The sequence below is a fragment of the Oratosquilla oratoria genome, chromosome 26, assembly GCF_046742065.1.
Source record: "Oratosquilla oratoria isolate Oo_2021 chromosome 26, ASM4674206v1, whole genome shotgun sequence".
Lineage (NCBI taxonomy): Eukaryota > Metazoa > Arthropoda > Malacostraca > Stomatopoda > Squillidae > Oratosquilla > Oratosquilla oratoria.
In genome coordinates this window covers 1,566,353-1,581,421 of record NC_134802.1, presented here as the reverse complement: position 1 = coordinate 1,581,421, position 15,069 = coordinate 1,566,353, and the positions used below count along the sequence as shown (strand labels likewise).

The following is a 15,069-nucleotide window of genomic DNA, read 5'->3' as shown; positions in this document are numbered from 1 at the left end:
AGATACTAAAAGTGGTTCAAGATGAAGGACAGAATCTGGATACATAAATCGATGACGTACACAGAATGGGTACATACTCAAAAGGAAAGACCACAGACCAATGAAAATCAAACTAACTCATATGATAGCTCAAGAAATACTATCAAAAGCGGCAAAACTAGCAAACAGTGAAAAATACAAAAATGTGTGGATAAAAAAAGAAATGAATGAAGAGGAAATCGAGAAAGATAGGGCACTGAGAAGTGAAGCCAGGGAAAAAACAAGAAGAGAATGGATACAGAAAAAAAAAAAAAAAAAAGTGTTGGATCTGAGAACGAGAAATTGGTACATAAGAAGAATGGAAACTTAAACAAAAAAAGAGAAAAGAAAAAATTAAAAGTGGTATATTCAAATATGGACGGTATGATTTCAGGATTAATTGAATGACTATTTGTCAATAGAGAACCCTAACATAATGGGAATTGTGGAGATAAAACTGAAAGGTCCTATACAATCAAGTATGGTGAGACAAAGTTTATACAACTTTGGGTCGAAAAATAGGATGGACAAACAGGCAACAGAGTGAAAAGACAATGTGGAATTAATCACAATTAAAGTTGAAAATAGCAGTATGAAAAGTAGAAAGTTTAGAGTTGTATATGTGCCACCAAAAACTAAGATTTGGACCGACAGCAAACACTCAAAATTACTAGAAGACACAAAGAATAAATTAACAGAGACACTGAAATATAGAAAAAATATAGTAATAATGGATGACTTCAACGCAAAGGAAATAAATTGGGAAGAATTGACAATGGGAGGTGGAGAGGAACTCTTGGGCAATGACCTACTGGATATGACCATTGATTACACATTGCCTCAATGGGTTAAAGAAAATACCGTATTTTTCGGACCATAAGGCGCTTCGTACCATAAGGCGCACCCGTAATTTGCTATTCCCCGTCCTTACATAAGGCGCGCCTGACCATAAGGCGCACCTGGTCTCGTCATCGGATAATCATGCATATGTGAGTGCATTCAGAACTGAACATTTTCGTTGTTGAATGAGAAAAATCGGTTGGGATTTAGCAAAATTACAAAAATAAATGATATATATTTTTTATTTTGGTCAGTGAAATCAGACCACCTCCATGGACGGTCTGCCCTGCCAATACCCCTAAAAAACAACATAAACACGTTACGGGAATTGTGGGGAATAAAACCAACATTAGCAGTTTTATTCCCGGAATTCTCTATTCACTTAGAAAGACAAGATTACAAATGACGGTAAATTTTTAGTTTCAACCATGGGCGCAATATAGCAATAGAAAATTATTTATTAATTTTGTAAATTATAATGTATCAACGTAATATGCAATTTTGTGAGCAGAAATAAAAAACAAAAAAGGTGCTAAAACAGATTTCGTAAGTAACAAAGTCATGTCGGACGAATGGTACGCCATGTTTGTTATGATAGATACTGACGTCGAAGAAATGAAAAGATGATAAATTTGTCTAAACTAACCTGTGTTTAATAAATCATTAGCTGCAAATTAAATGCCATCTGGCTCGTCCTCGTGAGAGACGTTGGCCGGCTTTTCAACCACTTTCAGCTTGCGTGGTATACAAAGTTCTTGCATCTTGAAGGAATGCATGTATCTCCCCTCCATAACATTCCTTCAAGAAATGTACCTGGCGAGGTACTGTTGGAAGTACCGAAAGACGATAAGATGGCGTCCCGATCCTATGCTACCGACTTTGTTCGTTAGCATATTTGCTTGTAGCAAGGTATTTTTTATTTTCATTTCCGCCCACAAAATTGCATATTACATTGATACATTTTAATTTACAAAATTAATAATTAATCTTCTATTGCTATATTGCGCCCATGGTCGAAACTAAAAAAAAACACCCATATGACTAGACCAATGCAAGATGGCTGTCTGTGCTGTGGATGCTATCATGTCATAGCCATGATAGCATGAATGAATGTGGTGGCATGGACTCAAAAACTGTCGAAGTTTTCGCAATTTTCTTGTCAAGATACATTCATCTTGGTTATAACTTTTGCTAGGCCTATGCACTGCCTATGCTTGCCGACGGCGACCGTCGGCAGGCTAGCTACAAAATCTGTCAAAATAGTACGTCATTGTCCGAGGCATTGTTTTTTTGCACTGAAGCCACACGTAAGGCGCACCTCACGATAATGCGCACCACCCAATTTTGGCAGATTTTAAGGATTTTGCCCATGCCTTATGGTCCGAAAAATACAGTACTAAATTTACACAAAATGAAGAACCATCAAGACTAGATTTGATATTCACCTCTGAGCCTGAAATTGTGGAAGAAATAAACTATAACACACCAATTGGAAAGTGACCACATACTAATAGAGATCGAGCTTAGGGAATAAAATGTTGTGAGAAGGAATGAGAAACATAGAGAAGGAAGATTAATATACAACAAAACTGACTAATTTGCAAATGATGAAACAAAGATGGAAGAGAAATGGAACATTTTTAAAGATATTTATAAGGAGGGAACAAACATGTGCCTAAACAGAAACAGAAAATGGAGTACATAAAGTGCTGGTATAATAAAATAAAAAGTGTAGCAATGCTAAAGATAGAAGAGACAAAGCTTAGAAAAGATGAAAAAAAAAGACAAAAAAAAAAGACTAAATGTCAACATACATCAAACTGAGAAATGAATACATAGACATACAAAGAGAGGAAAAAAGAAACTATGAAAAAGATGTAATAGCAAAATGCAGAGATCAACCTAAACTATTTTACAGATATATACCGTATTTTTCGGACCATAAGGCGCGGGACAAATCCTTAAAATCGGCCAAAATCGGGTGGTGCGCCTTATCGTGCGGTGCGCCTTATGTGTGGCTTCAGTGCAAAAAAAAATGCCTCGGATAGTGACGTACTATTTTGACACGTTTCGTAGCTAGCCTGCCGACGGCGACAGTGCATGATAGGCCTAGCAAAAGTTACAACCAATTTATAACCAAGATGCATATCTTGACAAGAAAATAGTGAAAACTTCGACAGTTTTCGGGTCCATGCCACAGCATTCATTCATGCTATCATCGTTATGACATGATAGCGTCCACGACACAGATAGCCATTTTGCATTGGTATAGTCTCGCTCCACTCAGACTGTAGTCATTTGGATATTTTTTTAGTTTCGATCATGGGCGCAATATAGCAATATAAAATTAATTATTAATTTTGTAAATTAAAATGTATTAACGTATGCAATTTTGTGGTCGGAAATGAAAATAAAAAATACCTTGCTACAAGCAAATATGCTAATGAATGAAGTCGGTAGCATAGGATTGGGACGCCAACGTCTCTCACGACGACAACGAGGACGAGCCGGATGACATTTAATTTGCAGGTAATGATTTATTAAACACAGGTTAGGTTAGGTTAGACGAATTTATCACCCTTTCATATCTTCGACGTCGGCATCTATCATAACAAACATGGCGTACCATTCGTCCGACACGACTTCGTTACTTACGAAATCTGTTTCAGCATATTTTTTGTTTTTTATTTCCGCTCACAAAATTGCATATTACGTTGATACATTATAATTTACAAAATTAATAATTAATTCTTTATTGCTATATTGCGCCCATGGTTGAAACTAAAAATTTACCTTCATTTGTAATCTTGTGTTTTTAAATGAATAACAAACATGGCGTACCATTCGTCCGACACGACTTCGTTACTTACGAAATCTGTTTCAGCATATTTTTTGTTTTTTATTTCCGCTCACAAAATTGCATATTACGTTGATACATTATAATTTACAAAATTAATAATTAATTTTTTATTGCTATATTGCGCCCATGGTCGAAACAAAAAATTTATCTTCATTTGTAATCTTGTGTTTTTAAGTGAATAGAGAATTCCGGGAATAAAACTGCTAATGTTGGTTTTATTCCCCACAATTCCCGTAACGTGTTTGTTGTTTTTTAGGAGTATTGGCAGGGCAGACCGTCCATGGAGGTGGTCTGATTTCACTGACCAAAATAAAAATATATATCATTTATTTTTGTAATTTTGCTAAATGCCAACCAATTTTTCTCATTTAACAACGAAAATGTTGTTCTGAATGCACTCACATATGCATGATTATCCGATGACGAGACCAGGTGCGCCTTATGTAAGGACTTATGGTCCTTATGGTCCGAAAAATACGGTAAATGACAAACTAAAAGACAAACATGAAATAGTGAAACTGCATGAAGGAAATAAAGAATACACAGATGTAAAAATGGCTGAAGTAATGAACAGACACTTTAAGTATTTACAATTGAAAGCTCACAATTGTGGGACGATAGTCACAAATAAGGATCCCCTAAAATGAAAGGAATAATGGTTACACAGAAAGAAATAAGGGACCAAATAAGGAAACTCGATGTCAGAAAGTCACATGGGCCAGACGGAATAGCGAACTGGATATTAAAAGATTGCATAGATGAACTCACAGACAAAATACACAAGATAATTGACTTCCCACTCAAAGAAGGAAAAGTACCACAAGACTTGAAAAATGCTAATATTGTACCAATATATAAGGAAGGAAATAAAGAAAATCCAACAAATTATAGACCGGTAGAATACACAGATGTAGAAATGGTTGAAGTAATGACCAGACACTTTCTCTGTATTTACAATTAAAAGCTCACAATTGTGGGATGATAGTCACCAGAAAGGATCCCCTGAAATGAAAGAAATAATGGTGACACAAAAAGATATAAGAGACCAAATAAAGAAATTTGAAGTCAGAAAGTCACATTGGCCAGACGGAATAGTGAACTGGATATTAAAAGAATGCATAGATGAACTCACAGATAAAATACACAAGATAATTGACTTCTCACTCAAAGAAGGAAAAGTACCACAAGACTGGAAGAATGCTAATATTGTACCAATATATAAGGGAGAAGACAAAGGAAATCCAACAAATTATAGACTGGTATCCCTTACAAGCACAACTGCAAAAATACGTGAGTCACCAAAAATAAATGGACTAAACACTTGGAAGAGAACAAAATACTAAACCCCAACCAATTTGGATTTAGAAGTGGAAGATCATGTACTACAAACTTAATATGCTTTTACTCAAGATTGGTAGATATAATACAAGAAAGAGATGGCTGGGCAGACTGTGCCTTCCTGGACCTACAAATGGCTTTTGACAAAGTACCACACCAAAAACTACTAAGAAAAATTGAAACAATAGGTCGAATACAAGGAAAATTATTGGAATGGATGAAAGACTTCTTGGAAGGAAGAAAAATGAGAGTGGTACTTAGAGAAAAGAACTCAAATTGGGTAAACATGATAAGTGGAGTCCCCCAAGGCTCTGTGTTGGCTCCGATAATGTTTGCCGTTTATATAAACGACATGGATGAAGGAACTGAATGTTATATAAACTTCTTTGCAGATGATGCAAAACTATTGAAGAGAGTAATGAAGATGATTGCAAATCTTTTCAGGAAGACCTGGACAAAGTCTGGAATTGGAGTAAAATGAATGAAGCGAATTTCAACATTAAAAAGTGTAATATAATGGAATTTGGAAAAAGTAAGGGTGAGGTAGTATGTGTGAGCAAAATTTGACGCAGCCCGAAGGGATTTCTCCACGTCCTCTCATTTTATGCAATGGGGGGACGGAGAGGGGGGGTCGCCGATTTAATGAAGCGGCCTTGCTGTGGATGTGCTGTGTCTTGCGACACTGCTTCTGACCCAGGGCAGTGGACAAGGTGCAGGGATGACCCGTCATCCAGGAGGTGCTGAGATAAGAGGGAGGATGGAGGGGTGTGGAGTGTATTCAGGGATGGAATGGGTGGGAATGATTTTATGCCTTTTTCTTTTTGGCTACCCCCCTTGTAAGGGGGAAAAAGCCTTGGTATATGTATGTATGTATGTAAAAATGAATATCCGGTCAATACAAAATTGGAATAAAGGAAGTTACAAAAGTAAACTCAGAAAGAGACCTAGGAGTAATTATCCCAAATGACATGACACCAGACAAACGTGTAAACAAAATAGTTGGAGAAACCTACAATTTAATAAGATCAATGAAAGTGGCCTTTGACTACATGGACGAACAAATGGTAAAGGGAATCCTAGTTACACTGATAAGACCAAAATTGGAATATGCAGCGTCACTATGGACACCCAGTACAATAAAAAACAAAGAAACTAGAGAGAATTCAAAGACCATTAACAAAGATGACACCAACACTTAGCAAGTTGTATGAACAAAGATTTTACAAACTAAACTTATTAACTCTGGAGCAAAGAAGAGAAAGATGCAATTTGATAACCATCTATAGAATTATGATCTATCTAAATGGGACAGAAGAAATACAAGAGGGCACAAGAAGAAACTTAAGGGGGTACGCGACACCTGGGGGGGTGAATTTGGTCAAGATATGGCATTTTTCAAAACTGTGTTCAAAATGTTCGTATACCACTTAGAAATAAATCCCGACAAATCATTTTCCAGTCGCGCGTAATTTAAAGGTCCTGGGTGAGGTTTAAAGGGACAGATTTAAAGGCGCAACCCACACTAGAGGGAGGCGTGCCACTTAGGACCTTCAGGCGCAGCGAATAACGTTGAAATTTGATTGAATTTACACTCGCCCAGTGTATCAACGGCCAATACGATTGTGGAGGGGAAGGGAGGAAGGTGGAGGGAGAATATTTCGCCAACTTTGTGCGAAACTAAGCGTTAGTTCCCGGCTAGCTCTGAAAAGGGAAGTACACATGTCTCATGAGCTCTCATTGCAATCTATTACTTTAGCTAGTACATATTACTCTTTAGTACAGTCATCATGGGTAGCAAAAACAACAAAAGAACATCACAATGACAAAAAACAGCAGTTAAAGATGGCAAGCAGTCAAAGACGACTAAAGATCTCACCACCTCTCACTCCACCACCGCCCTCACCTGCACCTCTGTGACGGTGACAGAGGTAAAGGACAACATTAGACTAAACAATTCAAAGAGGAAGATTAAATCCAAAGAAGAAAGCAAGAGGAAAAAGATCAAGGCTATACAGGAAGAAGAAAGAAGAAGGGACATCATATGATGCTGGAGGGGGTGCCCTACCAACATAGATTAGTGAGGGGATTCTGATGAGGAAAGAGAAGGCGCCCACTACTGGAAAATAAACCTCTTTCCAATGATTTAGATACCCTGAAGACCCCCAGCAGAGAGGTTTCATATGAAGAAACCGCCAAAGGTGCAAAAAAGCAAATTATATGATGTTGTCGTCTGTGCGTCGTCACTACTGTGACATACTTATACTTTAGTTTTTCAGTATTTAAAGTACTTATAATTAAAATATGTTGATAATTTTTACTGTACTTACTTATTATATAATAAGAATTAAGCCATCAAAAAATCAATCAAATTGGTGAAACTATAAGCAAGTTACAGATATATTTATATTTCAAGTTACCATATCTCCGTTCGATATTTTTCTACTTTTTTTTAATCATAAAAAATCTAATATACATCAGATTTAGATGAAACTTACAGGGAATATTACTTTTAGTAACTGCTAGGGCCGATCGTTCGAATATTTTGAATAGGATGAAAGAGTTCGGAGTAATAATGGAAACGAGCAAAAAAATTGTATTTTTCACGATTTTTGCCAGACATTAAAATTGAAATGCTTGTATGCAAAAGTATAAAGGAAATTGTTCAATTACTCAATGACCGGCCCTAGGTGTGCCTACTGACTAATCATAGCCAAAATATAAAACAAATTGGTCCACGTATTATGGTGCTGTGCACTTTTAAATGTCGCTACTGGTATACGTACATGTGTACATACATCATTCTGCTTCACCTAAAATGTAGGCAATATGGATACCTATTTATCTGAGAAGTTTCAGCTCTTTACTCTAAATATTTTAGAAAATGACCTCCAGGTGTCGCGTACCCCCTTAAGAAGGACAGTTACAGAAGAGATCTGAAAAAGAACCGCTTTCCACACAGAGTAAATACATGGAATAAATTGAAAGAGAAAACAGTGAGTGCTAAAACTATGACTTAAAGAAAGAACTGGATGCGGAAAGATACAAATGTGGGTCTCTATGAGCATAGCTCTTCTCCTGCAAAATACAACTACTGTATATTTCCGTGTATAAGACAACCTTTGTATAAGACGAGGTACAAAATTAGAGCAAATTTTTATTAATTTATCTCATATTGGTAGTATAAGACGACTGCTAAATTACAAAAGCATGTGTATCAAACCTACCGTACAAAAAGAATTGTTTTGATTACGTTTATCAGCTGATTTTTCCGCTTTTTCTCTTTTCTTTCTCATTACTTAACTGTATCCTTATACCAGATAAATTACTGTATCCTTATAAATTCAAAATAAATTAAATAAAGCAAACCATGTATCATGATTTTCTGAGAACACACGTCAACTAACAAAAATGATTTGTTTATGTTCCTGGTTCGACATAGCTCACTCCACCGCACACAACGGCCAGGTGGCATGAGAAATGAACGCAGTTTGTTGGTCTAGGATATGTTTAGGAGTCATATAACAGCGAATTCTAAAACACGGTTGGCACGAATCTCTAATGCCATGGATGGCACTGAAGATGATTTATTGTATGAAAGTGATGACGAAGCCGAAGTCGACTCACCGGAACCGGACTGGGATCCCTACAATGACAGCATATTTGAGGAATCTTGTGATATGTTCAAACAACTTTTCGAAACAGAAAGTGATGATTGTGACGAGTTTGAAGCGTTTTGTATAAATAAATAAAGAAATAAAGTTTTATAATGTTTTAAGTTTTAAATGTAATGTAATGTAATTTTATTGAAAAATAAAGGTTTTAGAAATACGTTTGATGTGTAATATTGATGATTAGAAATTAAGTTTTATAATTTTTAAATTTTCTGTTTTAAATGCAACTACTGTAATATATTTTTATGGATAAATAAACGTTTTATGTACTGTAATCCAAAATTGTCATTTTCAGTCTTAAAAAGAAAAAGGTTGCTATGAACGCAACCAGTGCTCGATGTTTACATTTTTTTCAGCTGTGTTAAATGTGTTTACATATAGTTAAAAGTACCGTAATTTCATTGATATAGATTTATTCCTCGAATTTATTAACAATTACCATTTACTATAAAGATATGACTAATATATAAGGTAAATATGGTTTAATTACCTTTATTACCAGTTCTTATCATAATGTGAATCATTTCCTGTGTATCGGTGGTTATCGGCAGGCTAGCCAACCAAATCATCTCTCGTAGAATTCAAGGTCTGATTTTTATAATGGTAGTATAAGACGACCCCCAACTTTAAGGGGTGAATTTTTGAATTTTAGGGTCGTCTTATAAGTGGAAATATACGGTAGGTAAATACTAGGAGTGATACCAAAGAGGACTTGTTTAAACTACACCCCGAAATCAACTCAAAGGTGGGACAACAATGTTTTTTCAGGGTTTCAAAGAGAAAGAGGACTATTAGTTAAAGGCTTAGATGTAGAAAGAGAAACTAGGTATAGCAGTGTACTAAGAAATCAAGACATTAATGACTTGATGGAGGAAGTAATAGATTAAATAACTGATTATAGAGAAATGCACAGAGAAATAACTAATCTACAAAAAGCTAATAAAGAAATGAACAAAGAGCTTAATGACCTAAAAAGTGAACAAAATATGATCAGAAGTAATAACTAAAGAAAGAAAAATTAAGACGGAAACAAAAATGAGGAACTGAAAAAAAGAGGTCAAAGAACAAATACAAGCAGTGACCAAAAAAGTGGGAGAATCAATTAAGGAGATGGATCTAGAAATAAAAAATCAGTGGAAACAAGAACAAGAAAATCAGAAAATAACATTTAGAGAAATAGTACAACAGCATGTAGAGGAAAATGCTAAAGAAATGTCAAAGTAATTAAAGCAAAGAAAACCTGGGTAAAAACAAAGTGGATACAAAAAATGAATTGTAGTTTATGGTATTAAAGAAATACATTATGTATACAAATACCAAAGGGAAAAAGAGAAATTGATGCTTGTACTAAAAGGTGTCAGGGAAAATTTAGAGATTATTCAACTTACTTTCTGCAGATGCGTTTTCTCTAACAAGACCCTTCTCCTTGCTCAGCTCAATTGTGTGTTCTACAGCCTTCTTAAGGAATCGCACCTGGTCTTGTAGGGTCTCCACAAGCTCCTTTGCACCTTTTGGATCAATATTGTCACCCTAAATAAGAAGATAATCAAGAAGTGATTAATATAACACTGTATTAAAAAATACATATGAAAATAAAACATCGTCATGTATATGAAACAGTGACCACTGGGAAAAAGAAACTAAGCGAAGCAGAGCGCTTTTGTATATTACATCTTCAGTGCCAAGTACTTTGCACTGAAAAGGTAATATACAAATGCACCCTGCTTCTTTTAGCTTCTCTTTCCAAGTGGTCACTCTTACATAATTGAATACAAGTTACCAGTGTTTCTTATAAGTATATTATATATATATATATATATATATATATATATATATATATATATATATATACTGTATATATATATACAGTACTACCTCTCATTGATGGACTAAAAGGGGGTTAACAGTGTCCGTTGACGTGAATAATTCGGTGTTTTGGAGTGGTTTTTGGGTGGCATAGTGATTGCATGCACTAAACAGCACCAAAAACACTGCAAACACAGCTAATTAATGTCCGTTAAAGAGAGGTCTTACTGTATATTATTTATATATATATATATATATATATATATATATATATATATATATAAAATATATTTTGAAGGGCAGAAATTTAATTGAAATATTTCATTTGCATTTTTCTAGAAGATTCTAAATGCTAGGCATTGTGGGTACCACTCTCACTCCACTCCTCTGTGACATCATGACACATTACATAGACTCAGAACCTTAGATTTGGGAGAAAAATTCCCACTCTACAGTTCAAGATTCCATTGGAGAAATATTCTTAAGGATTTGTGATGCATAAATGTTGTATAAAGAAATGAGATAACAGAGCCTTGACTTATATTACGAAGTATTAATTGGTGTTTTTTTCAAGAGATCGAACACTTGGGGCAATCTGGAGTATCATGCGTGGGGCTTAGCCAGTTCTAAGTCCATACCTCTTTCTGTTCTAAATCCAGAGAATAAATCATCTTCATATCTAGGACTGTCAACATTACAAATTCTTTTTCTAAACACTCCCAAAGGTGTTTCATACTTACTCATGGTCTTCTTTTGGTTGTCTCAGCGTATGTCGGTTTATCATCGTTTTTTTCCATTTCCCTTCTTTTTTTCTTAATAAACTTGATCACTTTGATACATCACAGTTTCACCACTCGCTATCAGCCCCCTTCCACTTGTTTGCAACCAGGTAGTTCGCCACTGTTTCATCGATGAATCACTATCAATCAATCAAACCAGCCATCCCAAGTCCACTGCCAAACAATGACCTCCTTCATAGTATTCCATGATTCACACGACTACACCATCCTCTGCCACATCACTCCTGCAAACTTCTTGATCTTGTCTCTCCACCTGTGTGGTCTCCCTCTTCCATGCTTTCTATCTCGTGGCGTCCACTCAATAACACACTTGTTCCATCGCTCATCAGTCGTTCACACCAACTTACTTGCCCAATTCCACTTCCTCTCTTTTACTGCCTCCACAATATATTTCACTCTAGTCTGCTCTCTCACCCAACTTGCTCTCTATTGGTCTCTCAGCATAATAATAATTAATTGATCTCTCCATTCTCCTCTGTGCAATCCTTAGCTTTGTTCCCATCACCTTCATCAGTTTCCAAATCTCACAACCATTGATCATTGCTGGCAGAATGCATCGATTGTAAACTACGTTTCAAACATGAAGGTAGAGAGCCTCTCACAATTTCATTATACTTACCAAACACTTTCCAACCAATTGTAATACGTCTTTTTATTTCATTATCATGATCTTTTCTCACTTTCACCATCTGACCTAAATATACTCTTAAACTTCTTCAAGACTCTCACCATCAATAACAATTTCGTTACTTTGAACTTTCATGTTGAACATTACTTTGGTTTTACTCTTATTCATTTTTAAACCTACTTTGAGAATTTCCTTGTTTAGATCACTCAGCATATCTTGAAAATATTCTGCTCTTTCTGAATTAACCCCTTCCATACGGTCCCACACACGTAGGCAGCATGAGGAGCAAGTGGATACACGGGGCTGCCATATTGGCGTCTTGATTTTATTTATTGTAGTTGCCCCTGCGTAATGACATACTCTCTCAACTGTCTTCATCACATTTTCTATGGTTATCAAAATTCACGGGTGAAAGAGAGAACGATTGATATAAGCGGTGACTATATTTTATGATGCGAGTATTATTACGACACATCGTACGTCTGACAGCTAATGCTGCCCACGAGATTTTGAACCGCACTGAAGAGGTTAAGAATAATGTCATCCGCAAATCTTAGGTGCTTCAAATATTTGCCATTAATCTTTAAACCTTTCTTTTCCCAATTCAACCTTCTGAAAATATCTTCCAAGCAAGCTTTAAAAAGTTTGGGTGAAATTGTATCGCTTAGCTGTACAGACACTCCTCTACTTAGGTTCATTCATTTTACGTTTTTTCGATTTTACGTAGTTCAAACAATACTTACGCATGATGCTGCGTCCATTGTTTACATTGCACAAACGACAGACTGAAAGTGCCTTGCCTCATCCTCCTCCTCCTCCACCATCTCAATTTATGTTGCTTGAATTTAATTTATTTGAAATTAATGTTATTATTTTACAATGTTATGTGTATAATTAATGATTTAGGGGTGTTTTGTAAGATACGGTAATAGAATTTACGGATGTATAGTATAGTAACAACTTACGTTCATTTTCAACTTACGTTCGGCCGTTCGGAACGTAACTAAAACGTAAGTTGAGGAGCGTCTGTATTGATTTAACTTCATGGTCCAACATGGTGGGCCCAGTTGGTCATCACAATTACTAAACAGAATGACTTGACAACAGAATGTAATGACTTGACACTAAAACATCCGTTCACTTTCAACTTACGTTCGGCCATTCGGAACATAACTAAAACGTAAGTTGAGGAGCGTCTGTACTCCTTTTTCGATCTTGATCTTTTCTGTATCTTTATGTAGTCGAATTATACGGTACCTTTCGCATAAATCTTTTCTAAAATTTTTACAATCTGTTCGTTTGTACCCTGCTTGCATAGAGAATTTAGTAGTGCTATTTGTTCTACCGAGTCAAAGGCCTTCTCATAATCTACAAAAGCTAAACACAGGTATATTATATTCTGTCGTTTTCTCAATTAGTTGTTTATCGCCTGCAAATGGTTTAGAGTCAAAGATCCTCTCCTAAAGCCTGCCTGTTCTCTTGGTTTTCATCTAAAACTTTACTTAGTCTATTTGTAATGATCTTGGAGAATACTTTATATACATTTGATAGCAAGCTAATCGGTCAATAGTTACTAAGATCCTTCTGGTCTCCTTTTTTATTAAGCAAAATCACTATAGCATTGCACCATGCATCAGGGTCGCTTTCTTGACGTAAGCACTGGGTGTACAACTGAGCTAATTTAATATGAACTAATTTCCCTGCATCTTTCAACAGATCTATTGATATACCATCTTCCCCACGTGCTTTTCCTCATTTCGTAGTTTTTAGAGCAAATTCTACTTCTTCCTTTGTAATCTCTGGTACACTACTAATGTCTACACATGAATTTACTGACCCAACTATGGTTTTTAATGAGTAAAGCTCCTGGTAAATTGCTTCTACTCTTTTTACCATTGTCTCTGCATTTAATGATTTCTCCATTTCCATCTTTCAAACATACCATTTGCTGTCTTCCCAAAGCAGGTCTATGCTCGGTCCCTTTAATACTCTTACCTTTCCAAATAGTTTCCTCTATTTCATCCATGTTTCTCATTCTTTTCTCTGATCTCTGCCTTTTTTTGTTGATAAGCTTTAGTTCTACTCTTTCTATTTTGTCTCTCCTGCTTTTAATCTGCATGGTCCTTTTTCTTTTAATTAGGTCATTTGTAGCTTTGGCGTATTTGTTTTCTCTAATGTTTTTTGTAATTCCTACTTTCTCCGCCAATTCCCTAATGATATTCACTAAATTCAAATTAATATCTTCCACAGTGTCCTCGTTAGTTCTTAGAGCTTCAGAGCTATTTTTAATTTCTGACTGAAATTTCTTATTATTATCCTTAACCTTTGCCTTGTTTTCTTTCTTAACCCCTTCCATACGGTGCCGCATACGTAGGCGGCATGAGGAGCAAGTGGATACGCGAGGCTGCCATATCGGCGTCTTGATTATATTTATTGTAGTTGCCCCTGTGTAATGACATACTCTCTAAACTGTCTTCCTCACATTTTCTATGGTTATCAAAATTCACAGGTGAAAGAGAGAACGATCGATATAAGCGGTGACTATATTTTATGATGCAAGTATTATTACGACACATCGTACGTCTGGCAGCTAATGCTGCCCGCGAGATTTTGGCCCGTACTGAAGAGGTTAAAACTAGTTTATTTCTCTCAGACCTAAAATTGAATTTAGCTGTGCAACCTACCATTCTATGGTCACTACCTATGTTGACTTCATTTATCACCATAACATTGCTAACGCTTTTAGTCTCATCTCCTAATACAAAGTCTATTTTGTTCTTTCTTGTTTCATTTGGACTTCTCGAGGTCCATGTACAACCTACACACTTTTGAAAGAAAGTGTTCATTATCCTCATGTTGTAGTTTTCTGTGAAACTGACTAACATCTTGCCACTGTCATTTCTTTCACCTACTCCAAACTTCCCAATGCACATCTCATCTCCCATCTTCTTCCCCACTTTAGCATTAAAGTTGCCTATTACCAATGTGAACATACTTTTTCTTGATCCATTACTTGACTTAAATCATCATAGAACGACTGAATTTCATCATCTGAACTCTGTGAAGTTGGTGCATAAACCTGGAAGGTGATGATAATTATTTACATGG

At 35.9% G+C, this 15,069-nt stretch overlaps 1 protein-coding gene across 1 annotated transcript in view; it reads right to left on the bottom strand.

The window, feature by feature from the left end:
• Positions 1-15,069, bottom strand: part of BicD (Microtubule-associated protein Bicaudal D) — a 327,397-nt gene that overhangs the window by 61,626 nt on the left and 250,702 nt on the right. Inside the window, exon 11 of the mRNA XM_076209252.1 lies at positions 10,116-10,257. Coding sequence (XP_076065367.1) covers positions 10,116-10,257 — 142 coding nt within the window. The remainder of the gene's footprint in view (positions 1-10,115; positions 10,258-15,069) is intronic.